At 35.8% G+C, this 19,758-nt stretch overlaps 1 protein-coding gene across 1 annotated transcript in view; it reads right to left on the minus strand.

The window, feature by feature from the left end:
- LOC138694888 (protein dachsous-like) overlaps positions 1 to 19,758 on the minus strand; it is a 525,878-nt gene that overhangs the window by 450,714 nt on the left and 55,406 nt on the right. The window contains exon 2 of the mRNA XM_069819058.1: positions 12,801 to 14,566. Within this exon, the coding sequence (XP_069675159.1) occupies positions 12,801 to 14,543 (1,743 nt within the window). The 5' untranslated portion in view covers positions 14,544 to 14,566. The remainder of the gene's footprint in view (positions 1 to 12,800; positions 14,567 to 19,758) is intronic.

Below are 19,758 nucleotides of genomic sequence, written 5' to 3' on the forward strand. Positions count from 1 at the left end.
GCTATTAAGCACTCGCCACGTGGGAACTGTAAGTTTGGCAACTCAACCGTTGTTACCATAGCAGCAGGCCTAGCACGCTATGTGACATTCAGTTGTTTTTCCGATCGCAACGCTTCTGTCATGTCCCATCTTAAAAAAAAAAAACAGGTATAATCTTAATATTTTCAGAGTTACACTAATTTGAAGTTGTTTGTAAAATGCCATTGTTCTTTAGTTTTAGAGTAAAAGAATATTACAGATAAAGAATGAACTATTCAGGAGTATCATTTCTCTAATTAGCTAGTATTCTGAAGCTGAAAATGTGTTGTGAATTTTTGTGCTAAATGCGTAAGAATAATGTAATTGGAAAACAAAATCTGTACAAAGCAATTAAGAACACATTTTCAGCTTCCGAACATTAGCTACTTCTGAATATCCTTTTACCCTTAAAACTAAATCATTTAGGGCCTATTCATAGACATTTTTAGCTCGGGCTTCCGGTGGATGATCAGCGTTTTTCGTATTCATAAACCAGTGTTAGCGATAGGATATGATTTGAATTCTTTACTAGTAACCAGTGGATAGCCGGGGCTTGCTTAGTACGCTCGTAGCGCTTGCTGCGAAATGTCTATGAATAGTACCCTTAAAGTTTGTGTGACTGCAACCTGTGTATATTTTTGTGTGGCTTTACTTTGTTTATACTGTTTTTTCTCTCTCTCTCTTTATTTCTTGTGTAGCTTCACTTTGTATATAGTGTTTTTTTCTGTTTATTTCTATTATTGTATTTGTATTCCTGGTGTTGTGGAAGAGAAGGCCTGATGGCCTTAACTACACCAGAATAAATAAATAAATAAATAAATAAAAATAAATAAATAAATAAGGTATTTCACTAACAACTTCAAATTAGTGTAACTCTGAAAATGTTGAGATTACAGACGTGGACAAATTACGAGTATTAGACTAAAACGTTTTCCTGGAAACATAATATAATTCGTCATATCAGTATAATTACAGAGTCTCAGAGTGACTAAATATGATTGTTTACATCTTCCGGTATATTTTTTCAATGGTTAAGTATATTTTGTCTGGCTGTGTTGGTACTACTGGTGTGTTAATTATATACTGCAGAAGATATTCTCCCATGGCCTGTAAGAAGACCGGACATGAAAGATATTGAAAATCTGTGATCTATACTGAAAAAGAAAGTGAACAAAAAGAGGCTTACAACAAAACATGGACTCATTCAAGCAATGTCTGATATCTGGATAAATTATGCTGATATTCAAAGAAAGTGTCAAACTTCGGTTTCCAGCATCCCTGACAAAATCAACGTGTTAATAAAGAATAAGGAAATGTTCACAAAACCTCAAGACTCAATTTTCTGTTCATTATATCTGTGCAAAATACATTTTTGTTCATTATTTCTACCGATATAATTAATTTAATCTAATAATTTGTCCACGTCTGTAGGACACATGTTTATCTGACATTTTTTTCCTCAGAATGTCTTCAGAAATAAGCTCCGTAAGTGGCGGTAAAGCCCCACGTGAATATGACGCCTAATTCCTTAAAATTGTACACACATATTAAACACAATACAACGTTCCAGATTATAAAATGAGAAAATCAAACACAGAGATAACTAAGAGATATGAACGCTAAAAAGCGGAAGAAAATTAACTATCATAACAGCCCGCGATATACAGCCAGCTTCAGCGTTTCTGACGCGTGTCCTCGAGTAAAAATCCTATCAGTGGGCATTTGTTGCCAGTGCAGCTGAGGATGGCACCACCCAAATATACGTCACGTCAGCAATCCGCCAATTACAGCTGTCAGTCTTTTTGTCCACTGACAGCAGCAAAGCCAAGATGCTTGCACTTTGCGTATTTGAGTACATTGCCCAATCAGTGGTATCTGTTGCCACTTGGGCTGAACGTGATACCACCTCCTAAACATAAATCACCTAAAAAATCTGCCAATCACAGTTGTCAGCTTTCTCGCCCATAGACTGCGAACAAATATAAGATACTCACTCTCAACGTTCCCATTACGTATTTCACACGCCAGAAACGGTGGCTTTGGTTATACAAGCATTTCTGAGTGGAATTTTAAACACAGCATCCAAAGAGGGAGCAAAAAGAGAGAAATAAAGGCTAGAACCACATTGAATCACGTTTTTAAGATATATTTCGTAATTTGCGTGAAAAGAGGTCTTATTTCGCGGAAACCGACATATTTCGCGCAAACCAACAACTGTCACAATATTTAGCGGATTTATTTCGTTTAATTATGACATAAATATAGGCTAAGTGTCTAAAAGGTGGAATACCGCTAAAAATGACACTGAAACGTTTTTAGGTTTATAGTTCTTACCAAAAGGAAAAGGCCCTTACTTACAAGGTTATAACTAATATTTTAAAAAGTTTAAACTTTCAGAACGGCCCCGAGGTTCACTCAGCCTCCTACAAAATTGAGTACCGGGTCTTTCCCGGGGGTAAAAGGCGGTCAGAGCGTGGTGCCGACCACACCACCTCATTCTAGTGCCGAGGTCATGGAAAGCATGGAGCTCTATCTCTATGCCCCCCCCCAAGTGCCTTCATGGCATGTTTATTTTTATTTATTTTATTGGGTTATTTTACGACGCTGTATCAAAATCTAGGTTATTCAGCGTCTGAATGAAATGAAGGTGATAATGCCGGTGAAATGAGTCCAGGGTCCAGCACCGAAAGTTACCCAGCATTTGCTCGTATTGGGTTGAGGGAAAACCCCGGAAAAACCTCAACAACCAGGTAACTTGCCCCGACCGGGATTCGAACCCGGGCCACCTGGCTTCGCGGCCAGACGCGCTGACCGTTACTCCACAGGTGTGGACTTCATGGCATGTTACGGGATACCTTTACCTTTACCTTTTTTTACCCTAATAATAGCTATAGACTATTTCGTACGATTTTTCCAGCAGATTTAATAATATGAACTGCAATTATGACGATTATGATATTATTAATTATCCCCATTTCTATATTTTATGAAGATAAGAAGTGTAAATCCAATTACAGATCTCAGAAAACTAATTTCTATTATCTATTTAATTATCAGATTTCCATAACTAATTAGAAACTGGCACAACAATGGGCTTACAAAAATTATCGGCGTCTAATTTATAATTTTCTGCCTTTGTGTCCTTGTAGTTCAGCAGGTATCGCCAAATTTATTTATCAAAATGTTTATTTCTTCCATCTAACAATAAGAACGATACAACCACATAACTATGGTCGTATAAGCTTAGCATTAACCATCTTTGACAAGTCGATCAGCTTCTATTATCAAGTGAGTTGTCGACTACATATAGGCCTTAACGCACACTTCTATGTTCTCAACCCGACCACACGCAATATATTACACAATAGGCATTGTTCTGCGACCTATAAGGGTGGCTAACTAACGAAGATATCCTATTATCTCAGGATGCTTCCAAACGAAGGGAACAAATAGATCCCAACCTCAACGTAGATGGAAAAATGTTATTTATTTCGATATAATTCATGAGTTGTAAAAGGCTTAAATAATTCAAGAACCACATTCTTATTATCATGGAATTTAGTACACTATGTTCACAAACCTTATAAGCAGTGCTTTTCTTCTGGATAAAAAGGTGACGGAACTGGTATATTATGTAGAATATATTTTACCGGACGGGGAAATTATAGTGTCAAGTGCACGGGAATTTTGCCATTTTAATCTCTTTTCGTCCAATTTTAAGACTTTCAAAGCTTAAGTGGAGTTCAAGAAAAACACAATTATTAACATATTTTTCGGTTCTATAATGAAAAATACAACGAAAAGGTGCCGGAAAGTCGTTCTGGTACGTTCCGCCAGAAAAAAAGTACTGCTTATAAGTAGAAGTATTTTTATGCTCGACCATGCCGAAATGTAGTAATTATACACCTGGTAGTAGCCCTTTAATGCACCTCATTAAAGTACACCTATTCATTATAATTCAGTTGTTCAGCCAATGAGAAATCACCATTGTACCATTATAAAACCGAAAGTATCGATTATTCTCGGATATGCAATCGAAAGACAATAGCGAAAAGTCACTGAGGCTGGAAATCCAATACTGTCGCAGAAAGTTTATGTTCTGTTACTATAATAATTAGCGTTAATTGTAAATAATATTCAAATAAATTCAATTTGTCATCTCGTTTTTTAATTCTAAATCAATTTCCAGGTTATATCAGCCTAATGTTCATGTTATTCTCTAGATTATATCAAGGTCAGTGACATTCGTGCCTCGGAAAAAATCAATACTTTCGCGTCTGCGCACATCTCACAATTCAGTTCAGTTCCGCTCCTCACTTACATGACCATAACATGAATACTTATGAATAATTTCAAGTTAGAAATATGGTCGAGCATAAAAAGTCGTATGAAACTTGCCTATAATGGTAATTAAGACGCTCGTATGAAAATTATGGAACTCGCTTGCGCTCGTTTCATAAACAAACATACTCGCGTCTTAATTACTATTCGTTGCATAATGTACTATTAAAGTTCAAGCACAAATGAAACAATAAACAATCAATACAACGACTCCCAGTCAATAATAATACAAAATAACTAGCCACTAGTAAGTATATATAGGCTATATATACTTAATATATAGCTTTATTTTCATTTGAATAAAAATCCTGGATGTTAAATTATTATAATAAATGTAGGCCTACAATAAATGAATAAATATCTATTGAAAATTTATTTAAATGTGATTATGAATCATTAACAAAAACTAGAAATAAATTACATTATGATGGGATTTATATCTTAGACCTACAGTTTAAAGGGCGTTATTAAAAAGCTCAAGATTTTTAGCAGATTTGAGGAAAATATCTGATACCGACAGTGAAGGTTATTGCATGGAAACCAGTCTAAGAAATGAAGCCGAAAACAATCATCATTATACTAAAGAGTAAGAAAAGGATGGATAAAGCCATCTGTGCCAAGTTGAGCTGGCAGTAGCTTGCAGTTCCTATCCTCACCCATCGTTCGTATCCCTAAGACAGAGAGAACTCTAAGCTAGTCTTTAAATAATATGGGCGTGGATAGGAAACTCTGTCAAGACCCATTCACTAACAAGATACCAACGGCCCGGCTACTCTACAACGTCTTGGCCTAAAATATACACAAGAGACACTCGTATATGTAAAAATACTGCACTGAATTCTCCATACAAGAGGCAGTCTTTTCAAAATGTAAAAAATAAACTTATTTCAACGTTATTCAACTTAACATGATACTCTAATGTAAAACCACACTGAATTTAAACTTTATATATTTCAACATCTTTTGTGAATGTACAAACAAAATTAATTTTATTTTCTTTGATGCAACAGCCGGTCTGTGTATAACGGGAAGAAGTTACTCCATAAATATTTATATAAATGAGAACATTCCGTGAGTAAAGAAAAAGTTTACGGTTCAAGAGAAATTCTGAATATCGCCAAGCAAACTATAATAAAAGTGTATCTATAATCTGAAGTATAAGCATTTTCCGCAAAGTTATGACTTTAAACAAAATCGTCTTTTGTATTTAAGTTCAACCTGTTAACAAGTTGGCAAGACTTCTAAATACTATGGGTACTATTCATAGACATTTCGCTAGCCCGCGCTATGAGCGTGCTCAACTAGCCCCGGCTATCGATTGGTTATTTGTACAGGATTCATATCATATCATATCGCTAACACTGGTTTATGAACACGAAAAACGTTAGTTCGCTGATCATCTACCGGAAGCCCGCGCTAAGAATGTCTATGAATATGGCCCAAAGGGACTTTAGAACATGAGGAGAGTAATCCTTTAGGAAAGAACATTTTCCAAATGATTCTGCCATCCTGTCTGATTTACTTTCATCCAAGGCATACGCAGAATTTTGCCAAGGGGGGAGGGTCATTATTAAAATTGTTCACAATTTACATTATCGGTATTTTAAATTTCGTGTATTATTATTATTATTATTATTATTATTATTATTATTATGTTACGGTACATTCATTAATATTATGCTACGTTCTAATGGAACATATTCATGAATATCCTTATACAATTTTTTCACAGCCATCCAATTTTTAACAAATTGTAACTTCTGTTTAATTTTGTATAATAAAAAATGTTTGTGTCATTATTACACTCGCACAATAATCATTTATATATATATATATATATATATATATATATATATATATATAGCCTATATATATATATATATATATATATATATATATAATATTAAGTATATAGTCAACAGTAAGTTATTTTGTATATGATAGGTAAGACACTTTACTTTGTGTAACAGGGAAATTCATGGAAACAATAAATATATTGAAGGAGGGGTAAGAGGACTATGCCTTATGTCGATGTAGATTTTGTTACTCTGACAGTGAAAAATTATAGAAAGTAAAACGATTATGGATTAAAAAATACTCAAATCTAAATGCATTTTTTTAGTTCAAAAGGGGGGATTCAAACCCGTTAACCCCCCCCCTTGTGGTCGCCCCTGCTTTCATCTGCAGAGGGAACTGGTTCTGATAGTACATTTTGCGACTCCAGAATAGTAAAATTTCCAGGGAAAAAGAAACAGATTACGTTTGCGACTCCAACGGAAAAATAATGTTTTACATAAAAATTGTTTTTACCTACCACAATTCAGTAACTATTACGGTTATATAAAGTTTTTGAACTACTTCGTACATTTATCTTCAAACTCTCAACATTTTTCATGGAATACAGATACAGAAAATAAAATCTTCATTTCGCATTCCCAGTAAAATAGTGTCGTAACTCGAAAATTGTGATTTGAAAAGATACGCCATTTCCCAGTAAAATTCTGCTGTGAAAATATTTTAAATAAATAGGTACCAAAACCTTTGATAATTTACTATTTTATTATTATAATTTCATAACTAAAACTATTAAAACAGCGTTGGAAATTATCTGCCGGCAATGTTTACGTCGCCTTTCAGACATTGTGGAACGCAGTACACAATATCTTCCTCATGAAGATCTCCGACAGTCATGACTAAGGAGCGGATTCCTATGTAATTAAATATTATTTTTGCGTGTGATAAAACACAATTAACAAAGTTAAAAATTCCGAACATGAAGTTTCAATTTTAAAACCCAAATTTTATTTCACATAAAAACACATATTTTCACAAAAAATTATGTAAATACATATTTTCAGGAAGTCTATTATAAACACATAAATCTTGGAGTTTTTTTACTTAAATAATTTTTTACAAGAACTTTTAAACATTTTAAAACTAAATCATGTCCATCAAGTAAGGCAATACGTCTTGTTGTGATTCCCTGTTATCGGGCTTCGTCAATCTATATCCTTCAAGATATACTGAAATATGGTTGTTTAAAAACGATTTGGCTTTCCTATTAGCAAATTTAAGGTTTTTGTGTGACACCATTAAAAAAACTCGAAACATCCAAAAACCTGTTGACTGAAACAAGGTGGTGCGTGCCGTGAAAATTAAACTATACTCGCTATCAGGTTCAGAAGTACAAGTACTAAGGGACAAATTCCAGAATGTGTTTGGGAAAACATTGGATATAAAAAAATGTATAAAGTTGCTCAAGTATTGGAGGGTGTGCCTGTAGGTGAAATTGACGGTGTTTGTGTTTGTGACAATCCTCTCTTTAAATATGCACGTCTGGCATCCTGTGATGTGGAAAGATTGTTTTCACAGTATAAGTCGTTCAGAGATAATCGGCATGCATTTGTGATGGAGAATTTGGAGATGACCTTTGTTGTTCACTGCAATTCTCGGCCAACTACTAGCACTCAAGCGTGGTTGGTGAGTACCTAGTAATTTTTTTTTCCAAGCTAAGTAAGGTATTTTTGTCATTATTTAAAGGAAATATTTTTTTTTATTTTTAGCAAATATTTTCGTACGTTTTAACACATAAAAAATAAATATATTTAAATTTTTAGCTCATAAAAATCCGCTCCCTAGTCATGACCCTTCTGATACCCTCAAACCATGTTCTCCTTGGTCTGCTTAAGCCCTCTAATTTATTATTACATTAAAACAATACTGTGTCATTTTCAGATAAATCGACTTTTAGATAATTTTCATATTTGTCCAAAAAAACTGCTGTACCTATACAGACAGACAGTATACCCGAAGCCACTTTTAGATATCAGGGATGTTGGAAACTTGTAATTCAGCGTAAATCTGAAAGCACATTTCTTTTTGCATCAGAATACATTTCCTAATGACATTTTATATCTGTGTGTGTGTTTTTACGTCACGTGGCGTTTACAGTTTGCATAGTAGTATGGGAGATGACCCAACAACGACTACAAACATGAGTGCTTTCCCCTTTCCAGTTTAGATCTCATAAAAAGGATAAACTGCCAAAACCCCTTGTTCCTCAAGACATTAAGTACCTATTAGAAGGTCTTATTTAATAGTTCGAGGAGGAAGGGCTCTTCGGAGGAGCTATAAAGACACACATCAGCCTAATCAATCATCTCAGGAATAAAAGAAGTCTAAAGACCCTATTTTAGCAGACATTTTACACACGATCCTGACCTCAACCAACACCGACCGCAAGAGTAATTCATAAGCGATTCTCTTGTGCGTTGGTGACAAGTTCCAATATAATAGGATCAAAGGGCATGCTGGTTGCTTCGAAAGGGCGCAGTTTCTATGTCGTTCGCTTGTGTATTCTCTCCAATGTGTCGACAGGTATATTTTAAAGAAAAAGGGGGCATAAAAAGGAGTGGAATGGGGATACCCGTGTTGTAGACAACAAAGTATATTCACTGTTCCTTCTTCTTCCTCTCCCCCCCCCCCCGTCAAGAAGAGCATTACATTATGGTATTCTGACCCCCAGTTTTGGCACGATGGGTGGTCATCTACCTGTAAACGTCTGGAAAGCCGTCATTCCCTATGAACTACAGACACAGATACTGCTAGTTCAACATCATAACATCACAATAACAAACTACTTTTCTCAATTTCACCCCCCACTCCCTGCCTGTCATAATAAAATAAAGTGTCCTCCGCAGTAATTACTATTAATCTGCACGCACATTAAAGAAATATTCTTACCAAGAGAGACAATTAAAGACATGCCACAGGCATCGTAAGAAAATATTACGAATTTCATTTTTAGGATAAATTCGTTTGAAACATATACAATACATCTTCCATGTTAACCCTAGCAATACCAACGGGGGATATTTTGTCCCACCTTCTCCAAAATTTGTATTTTAAGTGTGTAATTGATATGTTAAAAATATGGAATTAATATAGTATTATTTATTGCCACTTATGAATCCTTCTATCTTATTGTGTTATTGTTGAATCGTTTTCACTGATAGTTTTACTAAAACGTGAAAATATGTCAAGATGGACAAAAATATCCTCCCCTTGTTGAAGTAATTGTTCGAAAATATACAATAACATTTCAATTTTCCTCTTTTATTGTAGTGCGTACTATTTGTTGATTACAATGTTAAAAATTGTTCAAAATTAAATATTTTTATATTGGTCACAAAATACCGGTTCTGCATGTTATTTAAAATGCGTTGGTATAGCTAGGGTTAAAACGCTTCAAAATAAATAACGAACAATGCAAACAAAATAAAAAATAAATTCCTTTCTTACTGTGGGAAGGGTTTATTATTTCTAATATCCTCAAAATCGTAACGAAAATTTTCGTATTAATACCAATTATTTACCTAAAATAATAAGTAAAAAAAATCTATAGGATAGTTAAATAACAAGATATTTCAATCATTTTCAGAACTGTTTAAATATTACGTGATGCCCATAATTTGAAGATAGTTAGTCCAAGGAAAAACAAACTGGTGTCCAAATAAGATTTTAAAGCTTGTAAATTGTTTATAGCGATATATATATATATATATATATATATATATATAATAAATATAATATATAATAAATTATGGATTTGTATATTTTTCCAATTAAGTTCTTTAAGTATTTCTTAATATGGACAAAGCATGCAATTCAAAATAGAATAATCAACTTTCTTGGCTTCATGTAATTATCATAGGCTCTAATCACTTATTTATAAATGTATGAAACTTTCTGTTTCTATTACTTAGAAAGTTAACTTTAAATTACATAGAGCTTACTAATTTTACTTTAAGAATTAATTTGTGATTTTAATTTTAGGTATTTATGAAATTATATATCTGTATCTAAAATTTTAAAAGTTATTACCATTTCTAACTTACAATACTCTTATTTTATGAAGTGTGTAACATTTTCAATAATTTGTTATTTCTACAGATCGTTCCAGCGGTAAGTACCGGTTTAATCTTCGTTCGCTGGCCGGCAACCGGGCTCTTAAACTCACGGCGCTTCACCTAATTAAAACTTACTAACCATGATATGGTGTATTTAACATTTATTATATGTCATATTAATTACAGAATTTTGTACTCATCCTCATGACAGTATACAAATAAGAATGGCCTATTCCAAGAAGTGTGGGGGGAGCACAAAAAACTAAATGTATGCAAACAATCGTTGAACAATTGAAAGATAATGTTCGTGACGCAATTAGACAAATCAAGGCAGTGGAGATCATGAATGTGAACGATGGTTTTTTTAAGGCGATGTGAATTCTGTATAGAGCAAAATAGTCAACAGTTCCAGCAGCTACTGTCATGAGGGTGGGTACAAAATTGTGTAATTAATGTAACATATAATTAATATTACATACAACATATTATGGTTAGTAAGTAAGCATGTAAGTTTCAATTCGATGGACGTCGGGCCCTGTTGCCGGCGGTCGCTCAAGCACCACGCCGCCCAGAGGCCGAAGAATAAACCAGTACTTATCGCTGGAACGCTCTGTATTAACATTTTTTAGATTTAAATTATCTCCAGTCGGAAGTAACTGTCTTTGTTTCTTAAGCAGTACGCATAATCCTGTTCCCCCGAAAGGCCTGCATAGTACATACAAACTCAATACCAGAAATTATAGCGACCAACCTACAATAATCTACCACAAATTTCTCAGTTTCAGAACTTCGTATTTTTACGTAGAAGAGGGTTACAAATAATTTCTTTTAACGAACCAAGTGACATATTGTAAAATTCCCACCAGAAAAACAGAAAATTATACAGCCTACCACGAGAAAACATCGACATCATTGAACATGAAGTGTCGAGATATCGCTGTAAGAAACTCTATGTTGGCCACATTTTTTCGTTTGTTCCTTCAATGCACATTTTTTAAAAGAAAATCATAAATGTTTTCTTGCAATTCAGTGAGAACTTCATAGATGCAATGCTCTGGCAAAATAATGGAGTAGGTTAAGAAGACTGCGTTATTTTCCCTTAATTCAAAATTGTATATTAAGGAGAATATACGGGTTTGTTTAATTAATTTCGTCCCATTGATAAATAAATAGGCAGTATACGCCCATTCGGGACCAGCGCGGACTTACGCTAGAACAAGAAACTGCCCCATATGTTAACTATGAGTATAAATCGTTAACCCACTGAAGAAGTCAACTGTTTTGTGACATAAATCCGGAATAGAAAGTACACCAAAAGAGAAACAGTAGTACAATCGCCTAATATTCACTTATGTTATGTACTGAAATCCGACAAGCATTACTTATTGGTCCAGGATAAAATACTAATTTTACTGAATTTGCATTGCACTTTTGGTTCAGGGAAAATGACTCGTATTTTAAGAAAATACTAGCCTTATTTCACTGATCTATATATAATACAGAAATATGCGTGTTGAGAGCAAGGATAACAGACGTGAACGTTAGGCCACTTATTCTGCTAAGTGCCAAAACTTCAGAAACTGAAAAAATTTCAGTGTTGTTTAAATAAATAGATATCAGGATTCATTTCGGAACCCACTTCTAGTCACATAATATTTCTACGACTATTCTATCATAGAAACCCTAAATGTAAGCATTGTGTACTAGAAAGAAGGAATGGAATTTACGTATGTGATCCATAAGCTCTGAAAAGGATTTGCTATATGTGTCCGCATAAAAGATGAATAAGCGTATAAGATGAACTCACTTAACATGACTATTAAAATAATAGTTACGTACTTTTCTTCAATGCACAGGCAAGCACACTTTGTTCGATCATGATTCTAGCTGAAATATCTACTTTGGATACATCAGACGAAGGTTTTTTTTAAATACATTTCAGTATTGGAGATGACAAAGTTACGACAATTGTTGAGTGTTATATAGGCTTCTTTTGCCAAAAAAAAATGCTTATTCAGTAAGCTTCTGAAATTGATTAAGATTCCAGTGTTGTTAAAAATAACTCTGTTCTTTTGATGTCGGAAGAGGCAGGCACGCTGGAATGTATGCTTCTTGAGCTAACAGAAGAGACCATACGATATGTAATCAAGGAATGAGAAGCATTAAATCTGAGAGGTATCAATAATTTTGTATCAAATCCGAGGGAGAGAATTGTAAGTAAAACTGTTTAACTGTTTAACTCTGCCTGTAAGGAAACCCCCTGCTATATAATCAATGAATATGATTAAACCACAGATTATATCAATTGTTCTAAACCATACATTCGTTGTAGATAATAACACGAAAAGAAACTGTGAGCTCCAGAAGCTGGTCAAGTTTTCGCCGTTTAATTAACCCCGCCTTTTTTATGTTTAAAAGTTAAACACAATGAGTACATCGCAGTTGAAATGCTCAGGACTAGTCCGCCTCTATTCATGTTCTACAACGAGGAACTCCAAGAGTTCCCAGATACAAATTGAAGACACTCCCTACCTTTAGAATGCAGCGTCCAGGCGGTTCGTTCTCGGCGACAGACACGTTGTAGAAGCTCTGGTCGAAGATTGGTTCGTTGTCGTTGACGTCGTGGATGGTAACGAGCACAGTAGCCGAAGAGGATAGGGGAGGGTTACCATTATCACTGGCTATCACAGTCAACTGGGGCACTGGGTCTGTTTCGCAGTCGATGTGTGAGCGTGTAGTGATGAGACCAGACCGAGGGTCGATCTGAAACCATGTTGAATGTGTATCCGGAGTATCGAGGATGGAATACGCGAGGGCAGAGTTGTTGCCTTCATCCCTATCCACAGCGTGAATCTGGAACACCGACGTGCCTGGATCGGCCACTTCTAGTACGTTAGCGTAGTACACAGTACGTTCAAATTCTGGAGCGTTGTCGTTGATGTCGGTGACACGCAAGTGGAAAGTCCTCGAAGCGTGAAGGGGTGGACTCCCAGTATCGGTTGCTATAACGCTGAGCGTGTAATTCGGTTGAAGTTCTCGATCCAGAGGTAGAGAAACTATTACGAGGTAGATTATGTTGTCGCGGGTTGCTAAGCCAAACCGACCATCGCCGCCTTGTAAGGTAACATTGACGTTTGAGTACTCAGTTTTTGAATCTGGGTCGTTTACAGAGATTCGAGCTACAAATTCACCAGGTTGAGCCGATTCTGAGATCTTAGGCGTGGCGTCGTCGCTGAGGAATATCACGTTGATGGTGGGTTGGTTGTCGTTGACGTCTGTTACACGGATTGACACGAAAGCGGTAGTCTCCAGAGGTTGCATGCCGTGATCTCGTGCCACTACCACAAGCTCGTGCACTTCCTTAGTCTCAAAATCTAGAGGGCGGTTGACAGCTATAAGACCTGTACTGGGATCAATACGGAACATCCCTTCTCGATCACTCTGTCGCCTGTTGATGGAATATGCGACTTGACCGTTCTCTCCTGCGTCCGTGTCAGTTGCAAACACTTGAAGAACACTTGTGCCAACGGTTGCGTTCTCCGGTATCGTCGCGAAGTACCTGCTCTGGTTGAATATGGGCTGGTTGTCGTTCACGTCTTGGATTGTGATGTTAACAGTCATTGAGCCTCTGAGAGGAGGATTTCCGCCGTCTAGCGCCTCTATAAGTAGACTGTAAGCGGCGGTCGTCTCCCTGTCGAGGAATCCGTTGATCTGGAGATCTAGGTACAGGACTCCATCTCTCTCCCGATGTGAGGATAGACGAAACGCGTTATTCACATTGCCGGACACGATGTTATACCGCTGGGTGTTGTATATGCCCAAATCTAAGTCCCTCGCGGGGTGTAGAGTCCGTTTCACGTCTCGGGGAGTGTTTTCAGGGAACTCTATACTCATCACTTGCGTCGGGAACGTGGGGGCGTTGTCGTTCTCGTCCAGCACTCTCACCACCACTCTCACATTTTCTCCACTAAGAGGAATCGCCACTAGCGAATAGGACGCTCTCGTCTCTCGGTCCAGAGGAACTTTAGTCCGGATCTCACCGGTGGTCTGCTCGATGGCGAGGTCCGAGTCAACAGCACTACCCGGCACGGGCACTATGAGGTAGGGCGGTCCGCTGTCGCTGGAGGAGCCGTCTCCGATGTAGCCCACTCTGGTGCCTACGGGGGCGCCCTCCGACACCTCCAGGTCGCGCACATGCTCGGCGTGCCCCCGCTGCAGGCTGAGCAGGCAGAGTCCCAGCGCCAGCAGCAGACCCATCCTCCTGCAGCAGTCCATACGATCAGCCGGCCACCATCCTCCTGCGGACACAAATTGAACTTTTGAAGTCTTGACAGGAAGAAGGAAAAAATGTAAATGTGTCCTTGAAAGTTAATGTCTCCAGATGTCCCGTTTTTGTATATTCCATCCTGGTGCCCTGACAGTCCTTGTTGGGACGCTTATTGGTCCAGTTTTGTCAGAAAATGCAAAAAAGAAACTTGCTGTACAATGTCCAAAATGGAATGATATACAGATATTTGTAGATATATTTACAAAATTTTCTGGCAATTACACTGATGACAAAGCCATGTTCAGTGAATTAGCTTATGTAAAACAATGTGCTAGTGTATAAAATAGAGAGAGAGAGAGAGAGAGAGAGAGAAGTCATGTGAGATGGGTGGAAATGTTCCAGCATTTCTTCAATCAACAATAATTGTAATTGAGAAACATTCCTAAAATTGTGCAATTTAGCTTATCTCTACCTGGAACAAATGCTGCTATTGAAAGGATTTTCATCAGAATCAACCAAATTTGGACATCGAAGAAAAACAATTGAAGATTCACACAATGAAGGCATTGTCAATTACCAAAGTTAATTTCAAACACAGTTTCCTTGACTTCTACAATTTCTTGAAGGAGAATAAGAAACTTGTGGAAATTCATTCGCCAAAAATACATACCCAATGAGTTTTATAAATAGGCTGTAATTTTGAGTTTTGTGTTGTGAGTAACGTAATTTTGTTTTGTTTTTTTTTTTAATATATATCACCTTTCTTAGGTAATTGATCACTCTAAAACTTTACCGACAAGAATGATTCTCGGACATGTTATAGATCCTTGCCATTCAGCCACAGTATTCCCATTTCAAGCCAGGCAGCTGTTTTCTTCTTTGTAGCAAAGTTAAACCTTTAGGCTGCATTATGTTCGCCAACAATATGTTGATGCATAGGATGCCAAATCACCAGATATACCACCAGCAAATGCACATTACTCATGAAAAAATGGCTTGTAATGAAACTTACTGTATGGCACCAGGATATACCTTTATTAGCAAGGATATACAGTATAACATATCCGAGAATCATCCCTGTCGCTGAAGTTTTCGAATAACCAGTTACTTATAAAAGTAACGTATATATAATGAATATTAAACAGTTAATGCCTACATTGTGTTTATATTATTAAAAAAAAAAAAAGGATAAAATTTTTGTTTCCGGCACTGAATGTTGTACAACTAGGACGGGGAATTTTTTTCGAAGTGTCCCGTTTAGAGCTGCAGAAATTCAGCAGAACATTAGATTAGTTCATGAACTAACAAACAAACGTGCACGCAAATACATAAATAAGCAAATAGGTATATGTGGGTAAGTAGTCAGGTTGAAAAGAAGAAAGGTAAGTAGGTAGTAGGTAAGAAGAATTATGACAGAAGGCAGGTAGAGAAATAGGAATTAGGTAGGAAGACGGGTAGGTAGATAGAAAAATAACATAGTTGTGAAGAGAGGTGGGTTGATAGGTAGGAAGATAGGTAAGTAGATAGATAAGAATATGTATGTAGATAGTAAGACGAGGTGAATGATAGCAAACAGAAGTGCTACATTTCTGAAAAAAAAAAAAAAAACAGATACGAGGAATGGAAATACGTAATTTAGATGCAGATAATCTAGCCAAAAGCTATTTTTTTTATTCATGAGACTGTTAAAAACGTTGATTTGCAAGCTTTCATAAATTAAATTTCTTAGAGTTAAATTTTTAATGCTATTACCAATTTGGAAGACACAGTTACAAACTCTATAGATGTCAATATTGTAGTTAATATATGTTGTGTACTCTGAGAGTAACAATAAAATAAAATCAATGAAACTTAAAGTTTAAGAATATATTTAAGTTAGGTACAAATACCTATGGAACTATTCAATCAAGAGAGTTAAAACTTCAGCAATGAGATAATGAAATACAACCACATGAAACCATGAAATGCTCATAGTTGGCAAATAAAACGTGTTCTTATAATATACCGTACTTCTCTTAATTTTCAAGTTAACATTTTTGGTTCAGTTTAGGCAGTCGCAATATAACTGAACGATTATATTTCACAATTTTAAGTAAAATTTGTATCATACTACTACTAAAAGTCTAATAAACTTACACTGGAAAAGAAAATGTTCAAAATGGTCCCCTATTTTATAGTAGTATATAACTTACTTTTTTCAAGAATATGTACCTAAATTTGGATAATGTCTCTAAGTCACCTTTCAAGAAACAATTCACATTATAGTGTAATAGGCAAGCGCACATTTAAAATTAAAATAAAAGTACTTTAAAATGATGGATTTTACATAATCTATATGCAGTACTTTTATTACTACCAATCAGTATAGAATACAGGGTTTAACATAACACACAAAGATATGAAAAACTTTCAACGTTTCATTTTTCATGCCAATAATGAAGAATTAGTGGAAAGCGGTACGTTATTCGTTTCTACTCTGAAGAACATGCATACTTCATAGATACTCATAGAGATCTTTATCGATTCACTTAGACAATAGGTTTTCCACATTTGTTTCATATTGTAAACGTACAGATTTATTTTAAGTTTAACCTCGAACCTTTTACTAAATGCAAGGAACAACTTTGGTTATGAAATATTTTGTATCCCAAACTAAAAACTGAATACATTATTAGCTGTAGTCAGCTTATGTAACAAAAAGCAGTAAGTATTCCATGGTAGTGTAAAGTCTGATAACAGCTATAAGCGAAAATTAAAAACAGTTGCTGCATGAATCAAGTTTCCATGGTAACGACCTTACTGTTACCTAATACGGAGAAACTAACGTGTCAATCTCTAGATACCATAGCCCAGCAATATAAAGTAGCTAAAATATGTACTGTACCACTATAATTCAGAGTTAAATTATGAAAAAGATAAAGGAAGAGATACTCCACCGTCAAATGCATTTTTGTAATATAAAAAATTAGCATCTTATAACCGAAATTTTATTGGCAATAGTCTTTCATCTTACTACTAAGAGGTCACTCAGTTTTTAACCTGCAAAATATTAAATTAAAATATTGGATATGGCAGAAAATTGCAGCTAAAAGCTAAAATATGAAATATATTCTAGCGTCCGCAACTTCTTCGCCTCCTACAGAGATATGAGGTCTAGTCATTAAAAGCGTTCAATAATTTAGACAATGAAATTGCCTTCAAAAGTGCCAGAATCTGTCTGGCACATATGACTTTTTCCTTTAACGGAAGTGTCGATATTTCTGTAATCATTTCTACATGCAAGTTTTACGTGTTTGTACTTACAATATGAATGCATAAACTAACAAACATCAAACTGTAAACCCTGAACATGAAATGCCACTTGCAGTTAGCTGCGTTGGTCGCTTTCACACCTCTTATCTTCAACTTCTGAACGCTCGCTCTACCTCTGGTTAGCCAATTGTTTTATTCCTCGCAAAGAAAGCATAGCGTGATACATCTTTATGGCCCACGTATCTACTTAAAGCCTTCTTGTGAAATTACCTGTCGGTACGAGACGCTACAGAAATACCAGCATCGACAGAGAAACAATTTCATCATTTTAGAAGAATAAAGAAGATTACTGCTCAACACTGAAAGAGAATTATCTGCGTATTTTAAAGTATGAGCGATGAGGGTTTTCCATTAGCTGAATGACTAATGCAACGCGTTCACAAAAGGAGTTTGAGTTCTATCGAGTCCAACTGAAAATTTTCACGGAATAAAGTAATTAATTTATTCAACATTCCTCTGAAGTTACAAACGCTATTCTTAGTCAACTGAAAGCAAAGAAGTAAGAGTATTGGGCCTGGAAATTTATATTGTAGATTTATTAATTTGTCGTACAGATTACTGTGCACTTAACTGCGGAATCCCGGCCAAATAAGTCACTCAGCTGAGTGCGCTCCTAGTATAATTGCAGTTGACATTGAACATATACGTCAACATATATGCCTAACTTGGAGTCAGGCCATAAAGGGAAACATTATGGGTGCTATTCATAGACATTTCGCAGCAAGCGCTACGAGCGTACTAAGCTAGCCCCTGCTATCCACTGGTTACTAGTACAGAATTAAAATCATATCCTATCCCTAACACTGGATTATGAATACGAAATACGCTGATAATCCACCGGAAGCCCGCGCTAAAATGTCTATGAATACGGCCCTATAGGAGGAAGGCTCGATCCGATTGAATTCGGAGTAGCTCAGTGGTCAGAGCGCTTGGTACGTAGATCCAAGGACCCGGGTTCGATCCCCAGCGCAGGAGCGAATATTTCTCCTCAAATATTAACTGGAAATATATATTTTTTTCTATAACCATTCCGGTATATTTTAGTGATGATCTCAAATGTGTAGGCGATATGCTAACATTATAAATTGGATATAATCGAGAGTTTATATACTTGAAACTTCTTTTCTTAATTCCAGAGCACATAAAGGGGATTAAGTCGGGCGACGTAAGTTCAAGTTTGTACAGTAGTGTCAAAAAAAAAAAAAAAACCGGACCGACCCTTGTAGCTGATTTCAGAATCACAGATTCAAATTTTGCTAGTCACAAAACACATCCATCTCGTATAATTAATTATAACAATGAAATTTATTGCATTTGTTCGATTCTTACCGTCTTTTGTTTCCTTCAGTGCCTCAAACTTAGACGAAAAAACTTTGAGAGTTTTATTTTCATCTGGCGTCAATATTACATTTCTATCTCTATTCGTCAAAGATAACTGCATATTTTTACATTGAATAGCAGTACATACCTCTGGCTTCACTATCCATATTGAAATTACCACAGTTTGACACAATAGACATCACAAGATTCTTTTTTATCAGCTACAAGGGTCGGTCCGGTTTTTTTTTTTTTTTTTTGCCACTACTGTATATATCACTGAATTATTTCATTGATGTCTATGAAGGTCACAATGGACCAAATCCCAGGTACTTTAAGAATAAATTCGGGTCGTTCTGAAAAGAACGGTTAACTATTGCACCGTATCATATGTGTGGGATTTCTCAGTCAAACGAATGGGGAATTACAACATTCGAGTCAACACCAGAAAGCAGACATGAATGATGAAGGAACTTTAAAGTGAAGCTGAAGAAGAAAGGAGAGCTAAAGAAAGATTTAATTAAGAGATGGAAGAGAAGAAGGAAGATTAGAAAGACAAGTAATAAAGGGAGAAAGAACAGGCATAGAAGAAAG

This window comes from Periplaneta americana, chromosome 2 (assembly GCF_040183065.1).
Source record: "Periplaneta americana isolate PAMFEO1 chromosome 2, P.americana_PAMFEO1_priV1, whole genome shotgun sequence".
Taxonomy (NCBI): Eukaryota; Metazoa; Arthropoda; class Insecta; order Blattodea; family Blattidae; genus Periplaneta; species Periplaneta americana.